The 23,001-nt window shown below is 57.0% G+C and overlaps 10 protein-coding genes across 10 annotated transcripts; 6 read left to right on the forward strand and 4 right to left on the reverse strand.

Annotated features, from left to right (window-relative positions):
- The first annotated feature begins 103 nt into the window (after positions 1–103).
- On the forward strand, positions 104–4,319 carry BJ171DRAFT_501811 (histone acetyltransferases subunit 3-domain-containing protein). The gene is made up of 9 exons (XM_053110715.1): positions 104–1,105; positions 1,277–1,345; positions 1,448–1,457; positions 1,773–1,876; positions 1,979–2,337; positions 2,530–2,763; positions 2,886–3,287; positions 3,523–3,726; positions 3,915–4,319. Exons 1-9 carry the CDS (start codon positions 547–549, stop codon positions 4,128–4,130), a joined length of 2,157 nt encoding a protein of 718 aa, XP_052967419.1. The 5' UTR covers positions 104–546; the 3' UTR covers positions 4,131–4,319.
- Positions 4,320–4,576: 257 nt separating this feature from the next.
- Positions 4,577–5,782, forward strand: BJ171DRAFT_581022 (ADP-ribosylation factor family-domain-containing protein; the record flags this gene model as incomplete). Its single annotated transcript, XM_053114075.1, has 5 exons — positions 4,577–4,741; positions 4,875–5,121; positions 5,340–5,469; positions 5,599–5,645; positions 5,766–5,782. 5 exons carry the CDS (start codon positions 4,577–4,579, stop codon positions 5,780–5,782), a joined length of 606 nt encoding a protein of 201 aa, XP_052967420.1.
- Positions 5,584–7,364, reverse strand: BJ171DRAFT_458466 (aldose 1-epimerase). The gene is made up of 3 exons (XM_053108379.1): positions 6,994–7,364; positions 5,764–6,899; positions 5,584–5,643 (listed from the first exon to the last, which is right to left on the reverse strand). The coding sequence occupies exons 1-2, from the start codon at positions 7,278–7,280 to the stop codon at positions 6,059–6,061; spliced, it is 1,128 nt and encodes a 375-aa protein (XP_052967421.1). The 5' UTR covers positions 7,281–7,364; the 3' UTR covers positions 5,584–5,643; positions 5,764–6,058.
- An 86-nt stretch (positions 7,365–7,450) lies between these two features.
- Positions 7,451–10,192, reverse strand: BJ171DRAFT_501814 (ribosomal protein S5 domain 2-type protein). The gene is made up of 11 exons (XM_053110716.1): positions 10,084–10,192; positions 9,899–9,993; positions 9,700–9,761; positions 9,422–9,583; positions 9,250–9,321; positions 9,022–9,105; positions 8,832–8,890; positions 8,324–8,738; positions 8,071–8,232; positions 7,861–7,955; positions 7,451–7,760 (listed from the first exon to the last, which is right to left on the reverse strand). Exons 1-11 carry the CDS (start codon positions 10,155–10,157, stop codon positions 7,547–7,549), a joined length of 1,494 nt encoding a protein of 497 aa, XP_052967422.1. The 5' UTR covers positions 10,158–10,192; the 3' UTR covers positions 7,451–7,546.
- Positions 10,193–10,692: 500 nt separating this feature from the next.
- On the reverse strand, positions 10,693–12,030 carry BJ171DRAFT_581025 (uncharacterized protein; the record flags this gene model as incomplete). The annotated part of the gene is made up of 1 exon (XM_053114076.1): positions 10,693–12,030. One exon carries the CDS (start codon positions 12,028–12,030, stop codon positions 10,693–10,695), a length of 1,338 nt encoding a protein of 445 aa, XP_052967423.1.
- A 313-nt stretch (positions 12,031–12,343) lies between these two features.
- Positions 12,344–14,409, forward strand: BJ171DRAFT_501822 (RNA polymerase III RPC4-domain-containing protein). The gene is made up of 7 exons (XM_053110717.1): positions 12,344–12,485; positions 12,592–12,635; positions 12,791–12,812; positions 12,966–13,344; positions 13,486–13,610; positions 13,732–13,929; positions 14,086–14,409. The coding sequence occupies exons 1-7, from the start codon at positions 12,363–12,365 to the stop codon at positions 14,218–14,220; spliced, it is 1,026 nt and encodes a 341-aa protein (XP_052967424.1). The 5' UTR covers positions 12,344–12,362; the 3' UTR covers positions 14,221–14,409.
- A 746-nt stretch (positions 14,410–15,155) lies between these two features.
- BJ171DRAFT_474291 (uncharacterized protein) lies at positions 15,156–16,772 on the forward strand (the record flags this gene model as incomplete). Its single annotated transcript, XM_053108734.1, has 1 exon — positions 15,156–16,772. The coding sequence occupies one exon, from the start codon at positions 15,156–15,158 to the stop codon at positions 16,770–16,772; it is 1,617 nt and encodes a 538-aa protein (XP_052967425.1).
- A 42-nt stretch (positions 16,773–16,814) lies between these two features.
- Positions 16,815–17,345, forward strand: BJ171DRAFT_581028 (uncharacterized protein; the record flags this gene model as incomplete). Its single annotated transcript, XM_053114077.1, has 1 exon — positions 16,815–17,345. One exon carries the CDS (start codon positions 16,815–16,817, stop codon positions 17,343–17,345), a length of 531 nt encoding a protein of 176 aa, XP_052967426.1.
- An 855-nt stretch (positions 17,346–18,200) lies between these two features.
- Positions 18,201–20,271, reverse strand: BJ171DRAFT_501826 (myeloperoxidase thyroid peroxidase). The gene has a single exon (XM_053110718.1). The coding sequence runs from the start codon at positions 19,996–19,998 to the stop codon at positions 18,328–18,330; it is 1,671 nt and encodes a 556-aa protein (XP_052967427.1). The 5' UTR covers positions 19,999–20,271; the 3' UTR covers positions 18,201–18,327.
- A 753-nt stretch (positions 20,272–21,024) lies between these two features.
- Positions 21,025–22,881, forward strand: BJ171DRAFT_501827 (uncharacterized protein). The gene is made up of 2 exons (XM_053110719.1): positions 21,025–21,766; positions 21,967–22,881. The coding sequence occupies exons 1-2, from the start codon at positions 21,152–21,154 to the stop codon at positions 22,606–22,608; spliced, it is 1,257 nt and encodes a 418-aa protein (XP_052967428.1). The 5' UTR covers positions 21,025–21,151; the 3' UTR covers positions 22,609–22,881.
- Positions 22,882–23,001: the final 120 nt, after the last annotated feature.

The raw sequence follows: 23,001 nt of genomic DNA on the forward strand, positions 1-23,001 counted from the left end.
GCTTTGCACGTATTAATTTAATATCTGTGGCCAGACTGTGGCCGGCCGCGCGGCGCCTGTCCCCGGCCTCCGATCGCACCATCTTGTCCTTGCGACCCATCTCGGCCGTCGTCTCGGCCATCCGTCTTGGCCATCGTCCTTCCTGCTTGGCGCTGCATACCCCTCCCGGCGCAGTCTCGCTCCCGACGCTGCTACTACCGCCGTCTGCTTGTCCTGCGGCCTTTGCTCTCGCTCTCCGCTCAGTCCCCCATGGGCACTGCCCCTCCGTCTGCTCTTGTTGCTGCAGTGCCCCCCTCCGCGCTTCGCTCTTGATCGTCAGGCTCCCTCTGCCCTGCCCTGGCGTTTGTCCTTTGGCTCGACAGTGCAGATCCCGGCCTGTGCCTGCTGCATCTCTGTTTTCATATTTTTATCCCGCGGCGCTCTTGCTGCTCTGTTGCGTCAGGCCGTGGGCTGCCGCACCCTGTTCGTTCTATTCTCCTTTCAGTGCTTGTGATCCCACAGTTCCTGTCTTCGCACCAGCGGCCCCAGCTGTGAGCAGCCCTCGAAATGGCATCGAACGAGCAAATCCTTGGGCCAGATCTGAACTACGATCCTCTAAACTACGTCCCCAGTGAAGCCACCAAGTTCCTGCTGGAATGCATCGCCAAGAATACCTTACCCTCAACCCCGGATCTCCTCCGGATCCGCCAGGAACTGACCCTGCACCTCAAGAACATCACCCAGACCGAGATCGACATTGACAGCAACCTGGTATTACTGGATCAGTGGGTCAAAGAGAATCCAAACCTCATTACCCCGACATCCTCAAATCGCTTCGAACGCATCGCAGAAGGCTCCAGGGGCCGAGACGACTTTGACCAGAACGATGCCGATGACCTATCCAGTAGCCGAAGCGAGCGACCAGAAAGCGGCGCACGGCGGGCGAGTGACGCCGGATCGCTCGTGAAAATGGAGTCGGAGGATTCGGGGCAGCTCGATGCCTCCAAGGATACGCAGACCCTGGTCCGCGATCCCAAACAGCCCGAGTCCATCACAAGCTCAGGCTTCCAGACGCCTGCGACCGAAGACTCAGACACACACGACTCATCACGGGCAAAGAAAGAAGGTAAGCTCGGCGCTACAATATCTCATTGCTCCGGCGACACACTGAATCCGTGCCACCGTGAACTCCATAAGCGGCTCCAGTCAGAATGAGTACCCTTCCTCCAGCGCTAACCCCTTGAGAGCGAGCATGTCTGTCGTCGTGTCGGTTTACTGATTTTAGTGTGATCAACAGAACCACCGTCTCGGACACCTGGCCCGCCGGTACCGACATTGCTGGAAAAGATCAAAGTCGAGGATGCAAGTAAGGCCTGATGCGAAGGATGCAGGTCTGGTTGAGTATCTTGATGCGTCTCGTGCCGCTAACCCCTCTGTAAACATCCCCATATTGGCGCCTTCGTTCCAGACACCCCAATGTAAGTTGTCGAGCAAGATCGTCACCCTGCGATTGAACATACCAGGACACTGGACAGGCCATCATATTGGGGCTGAGTTTGATGGTCATGATGGATGATGATGATGGATGAAGACTTGACTGCCAGCAAACGGAAGCTTGATCGGCGAAGGACAGACTCAATAGCGATGGATGGGGACAACTGATGGCACCAAATGCCATATGATACTTTGGCAGATTTGGACTCGGCCTGGCAATGTTGGGACGCTGGATACTGCTATCTTTACCAAATGGAATCGCCGCTTGAGCACTAATCAGCGGTTCTCACGCTACGCAGCGCCGATGCAGAGCCTGTCACTGCCAAGCGCGACGTTGTGCCGCCTCCGCCGCCGGCTGTTTCCGCGTCATCCAAATCGTCCAGCAACGAAGTACTTGCCGAACGTAAGGGCACCGCACACCTTGTCTCAGGATGAGACTACGAGTCGACCCTATCTGCGTATGCCCAGTACTGGTCGTTGACACCTTCATCGAACTTTTTGCCAGATATCACACAAAATCCGGGCAGCGACGCCATCAAAGTCTCGATTACCCATCATGGCATCATCAAGCTGCGGAAAGACAGTCTGTCGTCCGGACTCGACTCTGCTTCGAGGCCGCCCGAGGTGTCATCGTCTTCAGCGGGCTATCCATGGCCGCCATCGTCATCGTCGTCCGGGGCAGGTCCGTCGAGCTCCAGCGTGTCTGCCGATCTTTCTCGGACAAGCGGACGGCCCTCCACTCCGGGACCTGTAGCGTCGGCGTCAGCCACAAACAGTCAAGCGGGCTCGCCCTTGAACACAAGCTACTACACGGGACAGTCTGCCATTCCGTTCCGCGCCAGCACCCCAAGACCGTCGAAATCGGTAAGGACTCGCCGCTTTGATGCGAGATCTCCATTCACCACGCTTTGTCGGAAATCAGGGCACTCCTCGGAGGTGCCTCTGGCGTGTCCACAGTCAATATGATACAACAGTCCCGCAACTTCTCGAAGCCGAGCGGATAGCTGCCAAGACAACCATAGACTTGCTGACGTTGTTCCATGGTCGCTCCAACAGAAAAGCACAGGAAAAGATACCCCGTCCCAGCCAAAGGAGAAGCGAAGAAAGATCAAGCAAGAAGATGCCGATGATGCCTCGGATCTGGGCAAAGACGAAACGGGTTCGGTGGCCGATGGCGACTTTACACGCGTCAAGCCGGCCAACCAGATCCCGCTCCAACAGTTTTACAGCTTCTGCGATCAATACTTTCGCAACCTCACCGAGGCTGATCTCAAATATCTGGGCGAGTGCGTAAGTGTATGAGTCGACGCCAGCGCCTCGCATGTGTAATCGATGGCGGTCTGAGGAGGCTGCATCGCCACCGCTCCGGCACATACTCAACCCAACTTCTCGACCTGGTCGGACGGTGGCAGGATGACAACGTCACTCCGTACATCATTCCGCCGCTAGGGAGGCACTACCTTGAGCAATGGAATGAGGAGGATATGATTCTTTTAGGCGGAAGTGCCGACGGTTTGAAGGACTCGCAAGACCCCAAGGGCGCCAGCAATCAGCCGAGGGAATACGACGAGACAGACGACGGCGTCATTCCGGGCGATGTTGGGTTCGGATCCCTGACAGAGCGCATTGTATCCTCGCTCTTCCATGAAGATCTTCTTGAGGCCGCTGAGGACCACTACCACGACGATGAGCCCGACGATCCCGTGGCCGTGGCCGCTCGCATGAAGGCTAGAACCAAAACAGAGATGAGCGATCTCGAGGAGCGGCTGAAAAACGAGCTGCGGTTTATTGGCTTGCTGCCGGAGGAGGAAGAGGTAGAGTAGCTTCACGACCAACGAGCCCAATGAGGTGGCAAGGGCTGCATCGCTGCCGTACACATGTCACCTCATCTAGACCGGGCGAGTTGTGCACGACCCCTGGCGCGTGATGGCGGGATATTGCGGCATGGCCATCGATTCGCTCTGGCTGTGACTCGAGGGAAGCCGAGCCGATTGATATTGCCCCTGGTGGCAACCCGACTCGACCAAACTAACCCTCCGACATCTGCAGATGGACACGTCCATGGATGGCGACGACGAGATCGTGGCAGAGCTTCGTCGGCTCCAAGCCGAGCTGCGCTCACAGGTCTCAGTCAATCGATTCCGCAAAGACAGGTTGCTGGAGGTGGCCAAGAAGTGGATGGCGTGGCAAGAATACAATAGCTTACTGGATGAAATCAACAAGCAAGTAGAGGCATCATACATCAAGCGATTTGTGAGTAGAAGCAGATGTAGCCGCCTGGGCGGCTTCGAGCAGTCGCTCTTTTGTATACTTGCTGCTGATTGCACACCCAGCAAGTAGCAGTGTATTTCCGAGCAGTCGGTATGACTGACTCCTTTGCCTCCCACTGTTCTTCTGGCTCCTCTCTTCCACTGTACCATCGATCGGTCGAATCTTTCCAGCGGGCAGTCAAGAAGAAAAAGTCCAAGCAGGCCGCCGCCCCGCCAGCGCCTCGGCCAGTGTCCGAGAGCACCACGCTGCTGCTGAATCGACGGAAGCGGCTCATCCAGGAGCTGGGCCATATCTTTTCGCTCGAGCACTATGGTATCCCAAAGAAATCTATTTATCGCGAGGAGTCGCCTCCGCCGTCTGTGCCCAATACAGGCGGGAAACTGTAACATGGCCTGTGGCCACTCATCTCTGTCGAACACACTGCTCTCCCTTTCGGTTTTCGAGACTGAGATATCTTTCAGACCGCGCCAGCCGGAGACACTGGCTGTGTTGGGGAGTCTGTGGGCTGTTGCTATCCAGGTTTGAATACAAAAACGGCCGCAGACATCCAACTTTCCTGGAAGGGGCGCCCAACGGACCCAGCTGGATCGCCCGAGGATGCCTGAGCAATAGTCCTGATTTCTTCGCGAGGCGTCTCTCCGATCAGATGTGGGTTTCGCACGATTGGCCATCGGCATCGGTTGGACAGGCTGCCCTGTCAGTGCGCCCAAATGTGCCAGCGTCACTCTCCTGTTTGATCGAGGCTGCTCGTTCCCTGCCTCGCTTGTCGGTTGAATCTGGTGCCGTCCTCTCGTTCCTCCGGATCGACCGCTGGAACTGCACTGCGTTTGTCATGGGCATCTGGTCCAATCTGCTCGCCAGCCTGGGGCTGATCAAGCGGCGGGTGTCCATCATCCTTGTCGGCCTCGATAACTCTGGCAAGACCACCCTGCTCGAGCACAATTTCAAAGAGTACGACATCCACTCGACAAGCAATCGGTCCATCCAGAACCCTGGTGTAAGAGAGCCGGCTGTGATTTGCCCAAGTTGCGCCGCCCTGGCCGACAGATCTTCCCACGCCTCCACCCTTCCCCAAAACGCGTCATGATATGTATCTCATCGTGCTCCTCCCCGCCTTCATCCTGCGCCAGGATGCTCCGAAGCTCGCCTCAATCGACATCGTTCCCACCATCGGCTTCAAAGCAGACCAATTCCAGATCTCGAGATCCAAGCTCCAGATCACCTGCTTCGATATGAGCGGGCAGGGCAAGTATCGGGACCTCTGGGAGCACTTTTACACCAACGAGCTGGATGCCATCATCTTTGTGATCGACGCCTCAGATCATCAGCGGATATGCGTCGTGAGAGACGAATTCGAGGGCATGTTGAAGCATCCAGGTTGGTTTCTCGTCATTCCGCAAGTGGTCACATCCCTGTGCAGACAGAGGTCTGGGAGAAAGTAGACTGCTCGAAACCACGGTGATGGATATCCCCACCCTCAAGAGGAGCCAACAGCTAGTCCGCCAAGGCAAAGCAATTGGTATCCACAACAGATCTTGAACCTGCATCTGATGGGCGATTTTGGGCTCCATCCGACCTTCTCTCGGGGCCCATAGCCATCCAGTCCAAGAGAATCCCGATCCTCCTCTTTGCCAATAAGATGGATCTTGAAGCCGGCATGACAGTCGCCGAGATCTCGACAGCATTGGGTCTTGAGAGCATACGAGAGCACAACTGGCACATATGGTAATTTGGAGACTGCAAGCTCGGAGGCCAGTCTGCTGGGGGGCGGAGCGGGAGTCGAAAGGCACTCAGGGGCCCAAAGTTGCACTGAGCTCGCCTCTCATATCCTGACGTGCTATCTAGCCCATGTAGCGCCCTTTACTGCCAGGGTGTCCATCAAGGTCTGGAATGGCTAGCAGGTAAAGTATTGGTCCTGGTCGAGCAATAGTGGGCCCTGATAACGACATGGCGGGCATATCGCAGTTCTGGTTCGCAGAGTCTCGTGGCAACCGCTCACTCTTTACTTTGCTTATGGACAGACGAGCTCACTCGGTAGCAAGCCAGCCGTCCGGAAACAAGCCGGCATCGATGAGGAGCGCATAACAAGCTTTGCGCCTAGCTCTCTCCCCTCTGGATGGGCCATCTGATCCGGCGCGGCCTGAAAGAACCAACAATTTGCCTATGCTCGAGCACGGCGCAGGCAGAATACCAATTCCCTCCAAGTATCCGATGTTCCCTCAACAAATCCACAGAGAGACAAGCCGACGCCGTGTTCGCATGTGCAGTTGTCCTGATACGCAACGGGGCGAATTGGATCGGATTGACACCAATATCAGCTGGCACGGACAATATATACGGTCTTCTGGCCCCAACGCTGCGAGCCTTCCAGAACGACGGCTGGTCGATACTCGGGCATGTTGACAGCGTTCGGGGGCTGCGATGCCTCGATGCAGAAACCTGCATACGGCCCAGTTACGGCATGTTGCTGATCTGCCTTGCCCCGGACGTTCTGCAGCCAATTTCCGGTATAGAGCTGGAATCCTGGCGCATCTGAAAGAACTTGCAGCGTCAGGCCGGTCGAAGGGCAATGCGCCGTGGCTACTTCACGAACAGTGGGCTGGCCCTGCTGCTTGGGGACGAGGAAAAAATGATCGTAGCCCCTGGTAGTCGCCAGATAGGCGTCTCCAATATCCTGGCCCAGGGTCTTGCCTGCGCCCGCAAAGTTCATGCAGCTCGGATCGACCGTCGGGAGCTTTCTACCGGTTGGGATCTGGGTCTCATCCAGCTCCAGGAACTCGCTACTCTCGAGGCGAACGACGTGGTCGAGCACATTCGGTCGGGTGAGGCCCGAGAGATTGAAGTAGGCGTGGTTGGTGAGATTGACGATCGTTTGGTCGGATTTGCTGCCGTCCAGGCTGGCAGCGAAGGTCATGGCCAAGGCACCTGCATCCTCCAGTGTGAAAACGATGCTGGTTTGCAGCGTACCCGGATAACCCTCCTGTCCACCGGGCGAGACCAGAGTGAACTCGATTGTGGGCGGTGACTGCGAGATCACGCAGGACTTCCAGTTTTGCTTGTCGAAGCCAACCAGGCCGCCATGCAGGTGATTGACGCCGTTGTTGATGGCGAGTTGGTAGGTATGTCCTCCGAGATCGAAGCGCCCCTTGGCAATGCTACAGGCGGTATCAGAGTTGTCGATGTGTCAGTACGGAGGCGATCGAGAACGCCACCAAGAAGCGTGCAGGCTTTGCTGGCATGTGGTCATACCGATTGCAGACTCTGCCGATCGAGGCGCCATAGTAGAATACCGAGGAGAGATAGTCGTTGGGATTGTCGAATCCAAGGACGACGTCTCTCTCCTTGCCATCCCTGTCGCTCACGATAAAGTGGGAGATGGCTGCCCCAAGCGAACTGAGCACGACGCGGCTCAAGCGATCAGACGAGGTCAGTGTGTAGATGTCGATGGGGGCGACGAAGCCATCGGCGACATATTCCGAGTGGCTGATGTTGGGTCCGAGCGACCGCTCAGACTGCTCAGACTGCTCAGGCTGCATGTCGGATCGTTTCGACAGATGGCGGGCCGGATGGATAGATGGACGGATGGACGGATGGATAGATGGACGGATGGACGGATGGATTGCGGAGCGCTGGGAAAGAGGAGGGTGCGGCGCGCTTGCCCATGAGCCGGACATGGCCAAAGGCTTCCATGCTCCCTGGGACCTGGTTTCCGTGCTCTGCTCCGAGACAAGCCCTCGAGCCCAGACCCAGAATTGTATTGCTCGAACCCAGCCAACAGCATGGCTGCAGGTCCACGAGGACCTCAGGCGGGCAGCAGAGCGGCCCCACTGCAGGCCCGGGTGGCGAACAAATAGTTCGAAATGGATCCATCGCCACGCATTTCTGGCCATCTGCGGAAAAAGTACTCCTCCTGCACATGGTCCAGGAACCGATCCAGGTCGCTGCGCTGAACCAACGAGACAACGCATCCGCCCCAGCCAGCGCCCGTGAGCCTGGAGCCAAGAGCACCCGAGCGCCTAGATATGACAAACGAGAGCAAACAGCGCAGAGTGTGAGCCCCAGAGTGACCAGGTTCTCACAGCCGGACATATGCACTCGATCCCAACCCACAATCACCTGCATATCTCGACCAGCTCGTCGATTTCGGGGCAGCTGCAATGGAAAAGGTCGCTGCAGCTCGCTTGCGACTGATTCATCAGCTCCCCGAGTTCCTGACGATATTGAGCAAGAGTTGGATGAATGCCATATCGTTCCCTCACGAAGTCGCAGCTGTGGAGGAATGCGGCTCTCCGACACGGGGGTCTGTGTTCCCCAAGCCCATGTTACCTTTAGCAAGTCGCCGGAGGAATCGTCGCTGCTGATCAAGAGATCTCGGAACTGATACACTCGTCGCGCCTCGGAAAAAACATGCTTGGCGCGGCTGTGGAGCTGGAAGCCAGATGCTCGAATGGTAACGTCCGCAACGAGGCGGGACCGTACCTGAGCCACCTGTAAGATCGTCGACAGTCAGCATCGACGGGCTCAAAGAGATGAGGTATCAAATCCTGGCGGATCAGTAGTATAGCTGCATATCACGTACCGAGGTCTGGAGCTCTGCTGCAACGTCTTCGAGACTGTAGTACCCGGGCTTGAGCTTCGTGTCAATGTACGCCAGAACAATCTGGAGTTGTCTGTCGTCCGATAGACCTTGGCTCTGATCACCATATTGATCCAGGATAAATGACTTGTGGAAATCACGCAATGTAGCGACGTTATGAAGGTTTGCATGCTTGGCCAGGATTGCCGCCGCCATACGAGTCTCAACTACACGCAGGTTGTAGTTTGTGGGGGCCGTGACGTGTTTGTCGGCAACGACCCGTGTGTTGGCGATAACAAACACTGGGGCCGAAGAAGCAACCGGCTGGAAAGAAACCGGGGTGGCGCGCAGGACTGGGACAAAGTCGATCAACAGAGCCTGCTCTTTAACGCCGTTGACACAAGCCGTCTGGTCCATTCTGTTGCCAAAGTCATCAAAGAGTAAGTTGATCGCGGCTTGTTCCACATAGATTGCTAGCAGAGGAAAGACGGGGCGTGCGAGAACTATTTACCCCCCGATCTTTACGCCAGCATGTTGCTCGCCTTCGATGGCTCGCTGGGTCAGCTCGAGCTGGATGAGAAATGTCGAATCCCGATGCGTCGTCAATCATTTGTGTGGATGGTTCCCTGATAGACCGTCTGGGCGCTTTTGGCGTTGGTGCTGCTGTGTGAACAGCACGGCGTCTGGAAAGCTAAGCATACCTTACTGAGCTTGATGCCGTTGACTTGCATCGTAGCGAGAGCCGAGCAGCAGACGAATGCTGAACTCGAGGAAAGGCCGGCGCCCTGGACCAACGCCATGAAGGGGATTCAGGAGTGTCAGTGTGAGTTATGGATCTGAATCGTGTCGCGAGCCACGGACTGGGTGAATTGTATGATATCCAACCCAACAGCCACCCGAATTCAAGTCGTTCGAGCTCAGAGACCCACCGTCGGTATGTTGCCGTCGACTAAGGCTCGGAATCCCCTTGGCTGGATGTTGCCATGGCTTTCGAGGAGCCCCTGCAACCGGCGACTGAGGTTAGGTCCACATAAGCCGCTGCCCACTCTGGGCAGATTTGTCGTCGACTACCACAAAGGACGGGCCCAGAAAGCAACCTGCCTTGTATCCGCACTTGAAGTAGTTGATCCAGTCGTGCACCGAGGAGTCGATGTGGACGATCGAGTCAGACTGATGTTGGAACGACGTCTCGGTATACCGAGGGTCCTGATTGGCAACTGTGACCTGGACAGGCATCGACGATTCCAGAGATGCCACAGCAATCTTGATGCGCGGTGAGTGCATTCGTGAGAGTGTGAGTGGTTTGTGCTGGTGCTTTGGAATGCAAGTGAGCCGGATCCTGTTGCTTCGTGGCTGCCACTCGAGACATGGACACATACAACTACATCTCGAGAGACCGCCATTGGAAAAACAGAGTATCCCGAGTAGTCGATGTGCTCTCCTGCGATCAAGCAAGAGGGTATATGAGTTTGGTGAAAGAATGGCAAGGCGCAGGCCGGTAGAGGGCAAAGAAGCGGAGCCAGAGACACAGCGACCAGAGAGGCAGGAAGACTGAGGCGCAAGCAGCGATGTTTGTACCGATGATGTTTACTCGCCCGGGGCAACGTGCATAGAAATCAGGCCAGACCCCGAAGCGCTTGTGGAAGCTCTCCTTCAAGGCTTGGTACCGCTCGCTGGGGGGGGGCAGCCGCAAGAACGGCAGCGCGGATCAGTGCATGTGGAGAATGGATCGGCGCCGTGCGGTGTTTGGTACCGGATCCTACCGCTGGGCGGGCACCTCGTCATCAAAATACACATCGGCTAGAGAGCCAGAGAAGACCAGCGGTTCTGCAGTCATGTTTGGGCGAGACGGAGGCAGGATGCAGGCCCGCTTGCAGAGCGGATGCAGACGCAGTCCATGGGGCGCGCTGGCCCGGTGTCATGCCGCAAGCCCCGACCAGGGTCTCACGTGCGACAGAGTCGCACAACACACGTGACCACACTGATCAGCCGATCGCAGACGTGGCTTGGGCGGGCGCCAAATGAATGAACGGGGCGGGCGAATAAATTCGAGCGCGGCGGCCGGTTTCTCTTTCGCCTTCGAACAATTATAATCCGAAATGCGTCCTAGTGTGGAGACCTCTATATCCATGGAGGCCCTCCCGTTCCCGACGTCAAAGATTGAAAGCCAGTTCTAAAAACCTCCCTACGAGATATTCTCTGATGTGGGGACACCTGAGGGCTAGGACAATTTTATTGCGATCCATCTGTCGCTTTGGCTGTGTCGGTTTGCTGCTTGGCTTCCACCGAGCTCTCTCCTCCATCTGCGGTGGCATCGCTGGGTTGAGATCCCACGGATCCTTCCGGGTTGCTGCCTGGGATCTTGCTTGGCTCTACTCGTCCGGTCGCTCCTCGTTGAGCCGGCTGGACTGCACCGCTATCCATTCGAGCCCGTACTCGAGAATCTCCTTCTGCCCGATCAGGTAGATGAGCACATACCGCTCCCTTGCGCTGGACGTGCGGGCCAACCGTGCGGTGTCTTCCGCAAGCGTCGACGGGTAGGCATCCCTCATCGTGGTCAGGAGGAGCTTCAGCGTATCGAGGATCTGCCGTTCGTTGCGCATCGAGATGGGCCAGGCCATAATGTCTGCGAGATTGCCGATTTCGAATCCCTCGAGCTCGTCCAGAGTCGCAAAAAGCAGGCGCAGAGAGCCGACGAGCGTCTGCGGCACCCCGCCGGCAGCACCCAGGGCAATCTCGTGGTCCAGGCCGAGACCCAGGTCTTCGCCCAGCTCCAGCAGCAGCTCCTTGCGAATGTTCAGCAGGTAGTCGCCGTCCTCGTCTTCACTGGGGCTTGTGAACGACAGCGCGATGCGCTCCAGCGGGTTGTCCAGCAGCGAGAAACCGTAATACATCAGTAGCTCCCAGTTGGCGAGCCTGTTGTACGTCAGCGTCAGCGGGAAGTCCGCAGGATACTCAGCCAACCGAGATTTGCTCGAAATCCGGATCTCCAGGCAACCTGTCTCGGTCGAGATGCCACAGGATTCCAGCTCGCCTTGGATCGAGTGGTTGGCGAGGTCGCCAAGCGGCACCAGCACGGTGCTGAGCGCTTCGGGGTCGGGGCCGTCAGGTGCGCCGATACGCATCTTGAATGCTCTTGACTCGACGACCATGTGGGCCCACAGGAACGCCGGGAAGGATGCATGCTCGGCCGTGACGAAGCTATCGCCGAACTGTTCCGCAAGCGGAGTCATCACGGCATCGTATGTGTCTTGGACCTGTTGCCGAATGCCCCGGGCAAGCTCTGCGAGCGGCGAGCCGTCAAGCCGAGCCAAGTCGTCGTCATCGAAGAGAAGAGGCGAGTTGGCGAACGCTTCCGGTAGCAGGTCGACGTACGGATGCCAGGGTGTCCGCACAGGATGGGATTTTGCGTGCAGCAGCGTGAGCATCAGCAGCAGGTGGTCATCTTGGTAGTCCAGGATGGTGGTGCTCGGGAGACCCTCTGGCGAGGGAAAGACGGCCTCGAAGACGGCAGCCAGTGTCGGGATCTTCCTGGCCGAGTGCGAGCCAACGAGGACATCGACGGGGATGGAGCATGCCAGCTCGGACCGATGCAGCGGCTTCTTGGCAACGAGGACGTATCCGTTTGCGCTGTCGGCTCGCACATCGACGTTAGCAAGCACGCCGGCACGGCCGATCCATTCGACAAAGCGAGCCACCTTGGCCAACATCGCAGACGAAGACGACTTGGGGGAGCGGTCGATGCGGCCAGATCGAGTGCGACGGCCACGGCCCGAGAGCAATCTGGCGAGGTCTGGGATTGTGGCAAGCCATCCGATTTTTTTTTTCTTGCCTGGCATGAGGGCTTGTGGGCTGGACCTGGTTCTGCCCATCATCAGCCAGGGATTTCTGCCCCGTCGACCGACTCTCCCGATCCAACCCGCTCGGCTCTGCATCAGCCCCATCCAGATACTGCCCGAACATGTCGGATCAACCAGGTGCCGCTCGCTGTGGCCGATACTGCCAACCCTCGCCTAGATCTGCCCCGCCCTCCACCCAATTCATGTGTCCGCGATCACTAACGCAGCCCTTCTCATCTCCATATCCTGTCTTCCTTCGCCAACTCCACACCGGCGTGGCGATCCGACCACACCCCGTAGCAGGCGACTCATCCAGCGGCTCAAAGGTTGGCTGCTAATCCTCGACCCCAGCAACCGACGCGGGGCAACCGCATTGGCTCTGCCCGGCAGAGCATCTCTTCTCATCCCAGCGCCGTTTTCGCTTGCGTCCAGCCCAAATTTGCACCACGAGTTCCTCCTCGGAAGGTCAAGACCGAGTATGTCCCCGATCGTGCAAGCCCCTCATCCACTCGGCTGCCAAATCGACCAGAAATGTGGCCGGATGGGTGGCTGTGCCCGCAAGCACTTCTGAGCGAGGGAGAATCTGGATCGGGAGATCTCATTTGTATGTGTCGCATTCATTTTTTTGAAGGTCAGCAACAGAAGCAGCACCTGTGAGTTTACTCCCGCGGCATGCGATCGCCAACCGGCAATCACATCCATCGATATCGTAGATCTTGGAGCCGTGATCGACCGACGTTAAGTTACTATTAGGTCGCATCGCCTCATCTCCACGCCCTTCGAAATTGACATTCTTTTGTCGGCAGACACCGACTCGCACAGATGCCCCCCGTGGTCGCGGACGAGGTCGAGGTCGCGGAGGCTCTGAGGCTGGTCGAGGCAGTCGTGGCGGTCGAGGAGGAGGTCGGGGTCGAGGCCGAGGCCGAGAAGAGCCTGTGCTTTCGATGGCTGGCCCGTTTGCGATGGGCCCGGCCGCATACGTTCCTCGGACAAGAGCAGCCACGGCGATCGTTACGCCGTCAGCGCCCGTGTCGGCCAAGTCAGAAGTCATCGCTGAACAATTCGACGATGTCGAGGGGCCCACTGGCTTTGACCCTTCCGACAACTGGACACCAGTCGAGCTTGGGTCGATCAGGTCTGTGTTGGCCAAGCCTCCTACCGCCATCAAATCAAAGAAAATCAAGAGTAGGTTCTCCTCCGACCTCCCCTGCGAGTGTGCTCAGCTGCATGTTCTCGCTACCGACGCTTGGAGAGTGTGCCGATGGCTGCAATCCCCCCGCCAGCAGCCCATTTTCACAGATGCTCATGGCTATATGTATTCGACAGTCAAGCCCGATCCGGACGGCGACGTGAGCATGGGGACAGCAGGCGATGATATCATCGACGAAGAAGAGGAGCCAAATGAACCAGTCAAGCCGGAGAGTCTTCGAGAAAATGTCTTTGATGCCGAGGTAGCTGCTATTTGTGAATCATTGAACCGCGGCTCGGGGACCAACGAGCGAATCATCTGTATCGCTGCTTGATCCGCGGACCTGTGTGCTCATGTCCTTTTGTTGGCCATTTGAACGACAGAATCCCACGCACGAGCTCTTGCACTTTCAGTTCCCGGCAGTTCTTCCAAAGCTCGAGAGCATGCCCGTCGATGGCGATACCATCCCCATTGAGGATTTCTCGCGACACCCTTTCAGCCGATTCGAGGGCAAGCTCGGCAAGCTTGTCGTGCGGCGGTCAGGAGCGGCCCAGATCAAGATGGGAAACATTGTTTTTGATGTAAGTATTGAACAGCTATGACCGGTTCGGGATTTCGGTAGCCGTAGTAACTGTGACGACCTTGACGGCTGCATCGGAGAATTGTTGTGGATGGGCTGCCTTTGGGTGAAGGGGTACTCACGTCCTCGACTCCTCCCCATTTTGACTCGATACAAGGTTGCACCGGCACCGGATATAAATATGTTACAACAGCTGGTGGTCGTCAAGCCAGAAGCCGGCAGGGCAGTTGTCCTCGGGGACGTCAAGAAGCGTCTGGTGTGCACCCCGAACCTGGACTCGCTTCTCAAATAGCAGGATTGGGGGCCGAATTTGAGTCGTTGTTACTGGACTCGTTGGTGATGTACTTGACTGTGGTGTACTGTCTGGGGAATATCGGTCACATTGAACCAGGACACCCTGTTCCTGAGCCAGGGTTACCGCTGTGGTCATCGTGAATACACCCTCATCCGATGCCCGCCATGACCAAACAATGTGCCAAGACCGGAGAAGGTCGAGTGTCTTGATATCAAGAATAGTTTGCACGAAGCTGTCCAAATGTCGGATGCATACAGTCACACTCTCACATCGCAACATCAATGCCAGTCGACCGGGTGTATTCGAGACTGCTCTGGAAACCAACAGGCAAGGATTGACGTGAGAGACACCCAGGAACACTCTGTCCAGTTCCATTCCAAACAAACTGAGTCGATCAACAAGCACTGACAAGTCTCGGGAGAAGTTGGACACTGTCGAGCCCTCCACCTCCCACATGGCACTTCACCTCGTTGATGCCATTCATGGATTGGAGCGGATTGGAGTGGATTGGAGTGGATTCAGACAACTGTCCCAGACCGTACTCCCCATGTCCACCGGCTTGGGACTGCCCATCAACGCTCTGCCGTCCATGTCATCCCATTCATCTGTCGATATGTGTTGCCCAGCACACATCTGTCGCTGCAGGCCGAATCGGATGGAATCTTGCTTCACAGGAATATTGTTCTGGCTGGGTGACACCCGTCCCGAAACAGCAGGTCTGTATGACGATGGTATCACCAAGCCACACCATGTGGACGGTATCAACGAGAAATCAGCACATCGCCCCTCATACACCCCGCTGTCGCCTCTGCTTGTTCGTCGTTGCTCCTGCTTCTTCATCATCATCCCGCCTCTCCGATCTGCCTCGGCTGTCTCCCATCTGCGGCCTGTCTCCATCGCTCCTTTCTGCCACGCCTGCTTCAACCGAAACGATGGCAGAATCAACCCTGATCCAGGAGGACCTCGCTCGCTTCGACCTGCTCACCATCCTGATCACAAATGACGCCTTCATTCACACTGCGAGTCCACCCTTGCTCACCAAGCTTCTGAGAGTCTCGAAGCAGACTCGGGCCATCCTCGATACCGACAAAATATGGGTGCAGGTATCGCTTGCCGACTTGCAAATCACACCTGAATTCCTGTTCGACGGTGTCGATCCCTCCATCGATCGGTTAAAAGTGGCCCAAGGGCTCCTCTGCTATGCACTTCGCCAGAATCAGCACAAGCCAACCAACTCATCGATGCTGGAGAAGGAGAACGAGTTCTGGTCCGAAGTCTATCGAGACGAACAGCTGTTTAGCCGAGTGCAACGCTTCTGTCAAGTGACCGATCCAGAGTTCCGCTTTCCTGAGGACGCAAGACCAAACAGTTCCAAGCAGCCATCCGTCGAGGAGATGATCACCATCGCTGAGAGTCAAAATTTTCGCTCCCAGTGGCCAATAGTGGTCGAAGGAGCGTACAGTGTCACCATTCGACCCAACCAGAGCAGAGACAGAAACACCTATGTTTCCAGGCTTTTGCCATTCGACATCCCATGGATCGACGGCGCAAACAAACGGGAGCTGATAATCGAGGATGTGTCATTTCTGGAAGTGTCTGGATGGCCCAAGACACTCTCCGATATTTCAAATCTGGCGATCGAGCATAGAGACTGGAATCAAGTGGCTGGTTCGCTGATCAGCTTGGAAGGCATGCCGAGGGTCCTGCCCATGCTTACAAGGCTCGATATGAATAGATGCAGTGAGCTGGCATCACTCAAGGGAATGCCTGAGATGCCCAAGTTGAAGTCACTTCAGCTTCCCGAGTCCATCAAGTCCCTTGAAGGCACGCCGAAGGAGTTGTCCATGCTTACGAGGCTCGATCTGAGTGAATGCAGTGAACTCAAATCGCTCAAGGGAATGCCTGAGATGCCAAAGCTGGAGAAACTTTGGCTCCCCAAGTCCATTGAGTCCCTTGAAGGCATGCCAAAGGAGCTGCCCATGCTAGCACAGCTCGACCTGTGGAGGTACAGTGAACTCAAGTCGCTCAAAGGACTGCCCGAGATGCCGAATTTGAAGAAACTTGAACTCCCCAAGTCCATCGAGTCCCTTGAAGATGTCCCTAAGAAGGTGCTGCCAATGCTCACACTGCTCGACCTGCGTGAATGCAGTGAGCTCAAGTCGCTCAAGGGAATGCCTGAGATGCCAAAGTTGGAGAAACTTTGGCTCCCCAAGTCCATCGAATCCCTTGAAGACATGCCGAACGAGCTGCCCATGCTTGAAAGGCTCAGCTTGAAAGAATGTAACCAATTGAAATCGCTCGAGGAAATATCCGAGATGCCACATCTGAAAGCGCTTGTGCTCCCCAAGTCCATTGAGTCCTTGGAAGGCATGCCAAACGAGCTGCCTCGCCTGACATGGTTCGACCTGAGTGAATGCAGTGAACTCAAGTCGCTCAAGGGAATGCCTGAGATGCCAAAGTTGGTGACGCTAAAGCTCCCCAAGTCCGCCGAGTCCCTTGGAGGCTTGCCGAGGGAACTGCCTTCGCTAAAGCTCCTCACATCCCCATGATCTATTGGACTCGCGTCTCTTGGTTGGCCGTCAGCGGTGCCGATGTTGCTTGAGCTCGACATTCCAACCGGCATTGAGGCCCTCGTCGATGTTCCCGAGGAGCCTCCGTCCTCACCAAGCTCACAATCTCCTCGCGCAAACCCCACACCATTGAGCCAACTCCCAAGGATGCCAAAGCTCAATCATCTCGTCCTCTCAAGTCAATTTGTGAGCCTGGCCGATCTGCATGTAAATCAAAGCTCCCTCACAGTCCTCGACTTGCAAGCTTGCTGCGAATTGGCGTCGCTGGATGACATTCCCTCGTATCCTAAGCTCGAGATTCTTCACGTCCCTCGATCGATTCGCAGAGTCAGCGGACTGGTCGACAAGCTTCCCTCGCTCAAGACACTGCATTTGGACTCAAGTATGAGGCCATCCGATCGATCCTTGTTGGTTGACATGTTTGACCGATATGCTGGCTCCTTCAGTCTTGGATGGAGCATCATTCGCCGGAGGATTTCCGGGCTTCCGAAGGGATGTCGAGTGGTGTTCAGCGATTCGGTCGAGTACACCTTTGGCCGATTCTCGAGGTAGCTCAGCATGGAGCTGCTCAATGTCATGTGTTCATTCTCCGGGTAATATTGTCTATATTTTCCACTCCACTCCACTCCGTTTCGGCTTGTTTCTTCCAATTCAAATTTCTTCCTCACACTTCCGACATCTCACTTCGTCCGATCGGATTGCGAGTTCTTCACACTGGAGAATAGCTCTGGTGCTGTGGTGTGAGACGATCCTGCTTTGTGGTTGCTGAACCCGAAGCGAGTCCAAATCCCTCACAATCTATGACAGTCCACACACCGCACTTGGCCGTGAAATCAATCGAGAGCAGACACCAGTTGTCGTGGATATCCTGGGGCACTGCCTTCTCCCGCATTGTCGCTAGTGGATCTCCGTGAGTGATGATGACCATTGCAACTCCAGTCCATCCAGACCCCCAATGAGATCACAGCCTCGACTGAGGAAGATGGCTGTGTCCTCGATGCATCCATCCATCGCCACCATGATCGGGCATCCGTGGAAGCAACGCATGAGAAATGGCAGAGGATTGAAAGCATGCACTACACTCCTGCATTGCTCTATCAATGCCAGTCGACCAGATGTATTCGATACTGCTCCGATATGGCGATACCTGGTGCATCTCCAATCGACAGTCGAGAGGGCTCTCGGCACTTGCAGCACACCGATGAGGGTTGAACCCGCTCGTCGATGCCAGCGTGGTGCTCACAAGAGGGCGATTGGGACGACAGAGGTGATGCTTGAACTGCCCAAAGTGTCAAGCAGCCTGTCTCCCGGCCCTGAAGGCATAGCCCTTGCCTAGTTGTCACGATGTATTGCCAAAGGCGATCACCACACTGCTCCCGTAGGACGCGCTGCTTGGTCATACTGATTGATCACTGTGGGTATGTATTCAGGACCCAGAAAGAGAATTCGGATAACTAATGAATCTGGCTCAAAACACTCTGCCCCCATTTCGTTTTGGGGAGTAAAATCAGGACTTGCATTTTGGAATGTAGCATCAAAGACCAAGTGGGAACACAACGCCTGCAAAGGTCAGCAGGTCAGAGATTGTAAAGTTGCCGGGCACGGCGCTGGGCAGGAAAGGCACAAAGTGCGGGGCCAGGTTGAAGTACGAGTTGCGGTCAAACTTGAGCAATCCAATAAAGACCTCGCCGACGATGCGGCCGCAGACAGGACCAAGCCGCTCGCCCTGCTGGGTGGTCTCGGCCTCGAACAGGCAGTAATACCACAGCGGGGTGCTTGTGTTGAGGCCGAACGGGCTCAGTCGAGGCACCACCAGCGGGGTCTCGCCCATGAAAGAGGCTATGGCTTGGCCCGAGGGAATGGCAAAGTTGACATGGCGGGCGAGGTTGCGGGCTGGAAGAGCAGACGGCCCGCTCGAGGGAAGGCCGTCGAGGGGGGCCTGCTGGCCGGGCAGATTGAACAGAGGGGACGAGACGTTGGTGTCGATCTTTTTGTTGTGGAGCGGCACAATGCTGCCTTGCAGATTCGGGGCCATAGGGAAGAACGTCTGCCAATCGATAAAGCGGCGGGCGGCCCGGTGGGTGCCTCGAAGATCGTTTGGGTCGGGATCGGTGGGGCTGATGCTGTTGTTGAAGACCAAAGGCGCAAATGCTGGAGGAACGCCGGCTGGCCCTCCAAAGTTTGCACGGTAGCCGGGACGAACCTGCGAATGGCCAAAGCGGTACGCAGCAACCGAAAACTCGATCGGAACCAGAGGCAGTGTACGTCGGGTATGGGCCAGACTGGCGGCTGAGGAGCCGAACTGGTCGTCGTCAGCGAGGCTGAGGACCTGATCGAGCTGCTTCAGCTGGAACGGGAATCGCAAAGGGTTGTAGAACTTGAGGCCGCCCTGGAGGATGCTGTCGACAACGTTCTGGCCAATGGTCGTGGGCAGAAACTGGTGGACAATGATCCACTGGTAGTGGTAGGTGACTATCTGGCGAGCGTCCTTGAAGAGCCGTCGGGGGTGCGCATGTTTGTACTTTGGCTGGGATCGGAGGTTTGCGACAACGGCGTTGTGGAAGAGCATAAAGCCCAGATGCAGCTGCGATACCATCAGATTTTCGTCGTTTCGGGACTCGGGGATGATGGAGTTGTTGTTGGAGTCTCGGGGATGGTCGAAGCGGATCACCCCGGCCAAAGAGGCCTTGTCGGAGCCAGGGATGGGCTCGACCCGGAAAGATACCTGGTCGGACTGGTAGTACTCTGGCGAGCCGTCGGGACCCATGCCGTAGACCGAGTCGAGATCAAAGGCCGGGGTGCGGAAGTTGATGGTTCGGTATGGATCCGCCGTGGCATTGATGGCCGATCGTTTGTCGAAGGTGATGTCGTGGTCCAGGAACTGGCCCAAGAATGTGAACCCGGCGGTCATGGCGGGATTGTCTGGGTTTCTGGGGTTGGTGACGCCGGGAATGTCACCGGCATCAACGATTCCCGAGATTGCGCCGATGGCTTCGACGAGGAGACGCTCGGCGTTGTCTTGGGGACCGAACGAATGGAGAGTCGGAAACATGCGTGTGAAAGTGTTTTCAGGGAATCTGGGTGCGGCCGGGAAGCGAGCCTGGACGGTATCGGCCCGGGTGTGAGGCACAACGAGACTGGAGAGGCAGGCGGCTCCAAGCAGCCAGGCAGCGCAAGACTGGCTGTTGGGTGCAGCGAAGATCATGGCGAGTAACGAAGGAAAGGAGCCGAGGAGAGTAGCTGAGCGGATGAAGGAAGTACTCGGCTTGGGTGGTGCTGTCGCTGGCGATTCAGAGTGCTGCGAAAGCCGCACGCTTTATGCCTCGGGGCAAAGCTGCCAGACTCGGGAGTGAAGGCGGACGATCCCTGTCGGTAGGATGAGACGGTCGACGGAAGGGATCGGTCTGGCGACGAGTACACGGGGCTCGCCTCTGCGGCGATGCAGAAGGAGCAAGACATGGGTGCAAGACATGGGTGCAAACCGCGGGTGCGGGACACGGCAGAGTGTCCCAAAGAGAAAAGACATCCTGGTGATACAGCCCAAGCCCTGTAATCTCGGAGGAGTTGCGGAGACTGTTTCCCGACGGCGACAGCGAGAACGTGCGGATGTCCCTTTGAGTGCGGGTCGCTTTTGCGCCTTCCTTGGGGCCAGGGTCTGGGGTATGCTGTGTCAGCTCGCTGCCCTGGGAAATCCGCAAGGACAGACTGACTGAGGGCCAACTCGGCGATACCCAGGGTCCAGGGGACCGCTGCGCTGCATCCCCGCAGGAGACACTGGACGGCGGTCTTTTCTCTTCCGTCGCTGGACGGGGTTGTGGGTGGGCAGGGTCGGTTGGACCAGCAGGATTGTGGGTGGCCAAGGGCAGCGAGGTCTTGGGAGAGATGCGAATATCGGGATGCTGATGGATCGATCGTGGATATCATCCAGATCCACTCACGGCTCGTGGCGTCCATACAACACAGCTCGTAACACCGCATCGAATCTCCTGGCACACCAACCGCCATCAACACCACCACCATCACAATCACAATCACCACCACCACCATCACTATCGCCATCGGCGTCGAATGTCCTGGCCCGCTGGCCATACACCAAGCACCAGAACCCCTTCACCTCCCCGCCGCGCACAGCACGCTCGTCCCACGCGGCCTTGCCAAGCACTCCTCCCCCTCGCCTCTTCTGTTCCTCGACACCATCTTCCAGCTTGGCCCAGCACCGCCCCTCTCCCCGGCCTGCCTTTCATCTCCCTGTTTGCGCGGGGCCTGTCGCTCGCTCCCTCGGCCCCCGTCGTCTTTGCTGCAATTCAACCCTTGCAGCCAGCCCTCGCAGTCAACCTCGCTTTCTATCCATCACCATCATGGACTCGTCCGCCATCATCGCTATCGCCGTCTGCTCCTCGCTGGTGCTCCTGGCCCTTATCGGCCTCGCGGCCTTCTGGATTTCACGATACCGCCAGCGACGGCAGCTCGAGTCACTGTGGTCCAAATCCGTCGAGGACCCTGTTCCGACACCGCTGTCGAGGCGGATCTCCGTTACCATTTCACGCAAATCAACGGCCGACAAAGAAAAGGAATCGCTGTTGCCTGCAGACGATACTTCCTCAACCGTCTCCCTGCTTGGACGGCACAACTCTGTCCGCAAGTCCCGTTCCGACACTCTGGCGGGGACCTCGCCCTTCATCGTGGAGGCCCCTGAAGCCGACCAAGACACCGCCTATCCGCTCCGGACCCGCGGCGCTCGAGAAGAAAGCGACTATCTCGACGGACACGAAGCTAGCGACGAAGAGCCTATGGTCTCGATTGATCTTGGCGACGGCCTGCAGCGACGAACCAGCGTCTCAAAGGAGTCGCTTCAGCTCATTCTCGACACCAGCGACGACAGCCTGCCGACCTATGTCGTTATCGAGGACCTGTTTCCCCAAAAACCGGACCAGCTGCAGCTGCGTCTCGGCGACGTTGTGACTGTCTCCATGGTGAGCATTTTGCTGTCTGCTGCGCCCCATCGCCAATCGGCCGACCCCGTTGCCTCCTGCCATGCCGGCACTTCTGATACCCATGATACCCATGATGCCCACGATACCCATGCACGCCATACCCCCCGGTGTCGGGAGCGTCGCCCATCTCCTGTTCGTACGTAACTCATGTCGGCTTCCACCACGACTCTGTCCCTCAGACCTTCACCGACGGCTGGTGCCATGGATACAACATGAATACCCAGAAGCTTGGTGTGTTCCCGCTCAAGTGTGTTGCCGTCATCGATCCCGAGAGCAAGAGGACAATCATGACTGCTGCGGCCCAGCTCTTTGGCAAATCCTCACGGTCCAGGACGAGCTCAAACACCTCTGCTTCGTCGCTGCGGTCTGGCGCGGCCTCGTCACCGGCGTCGCCCATCCCGCTCTCGCCGCCGTACAGCCCCATCGACCCAGACTTTTCTCCAAGCTACCCTCCGTTGTCGCCGTCGCCATCTCTCTCCGAGACGCCTGTGCAGTTCACCATGGTCCCGCCCGAGCAGGCCATGCAAGTCGTCACCAAGTCGCTGTCGCCCGAGCGGCGCGCCCAGTTCTTTGCCCAGATCCTGAAGGAGCAGCCCGGCATGGATATCGACACCAAGCGGCATCTACAGCGGGCGGCTCAAGGACTGGAAGACCAGCTCGATTCGGAACAGAGCTGGAGACTGGCGCTCGAGGCTCATCTTGAGAAGGGATTTTCGCGCTGGATGGCCCGCGTGAACCAGGGCAAGCCCTCAAGCTCCCTCCCGGTTCCAAAGCCCCGACCAAAGCTCCCCACCCCGGTCCGGCAGCAGTCCATGATCTAGATGAGTGTGTTGGCCATCGCGGCCTGTCGTTGCGATCTGTGACCCGCCCCCTGTGCTCCGTGTTCGAACTGTAGAAGATTTCTCAGTATCTCCACAGCGAGGCGGGGCGTCTTGGAATTTCAAAGCCGGTTGATGGTTTGTTTGGGGGATTCCTTTGAGTTTTGAAAAAAATACATCATAGGCATCAACCATGAACACTTGGAGAGTTGAGTGACACAACAGTATATTAGCTCTCGTTACGAGCCATATGAAAATAGACACTGACATGGAGACGTGAAGCGGGGATGGTGGAATGAATGTAGACGGGTGACAAATGCACATGTCAGGTGTGCGCGAGGCGGATGCCGAGTGGGTGCCGAATGAAAGCCGAGTGGGTGCCGAATGGATACCAGA

The sequence above is a fragment of the Polychytrium aggregatum genome (genome assembly GCF_025602895.1).
Source record: "Polychytrium aggregatum strain JEL109 chromosome Unknown BJ171scaffold_15, whole genome shotgun sequence".
Taxonomy (NCBI): domain Eukaryota; kingdom Fungi; phylum Chytridiomycota; class Chytridiomycetes; order Polychytriales; genus Polychytrium; species Polychytrium aggregatum.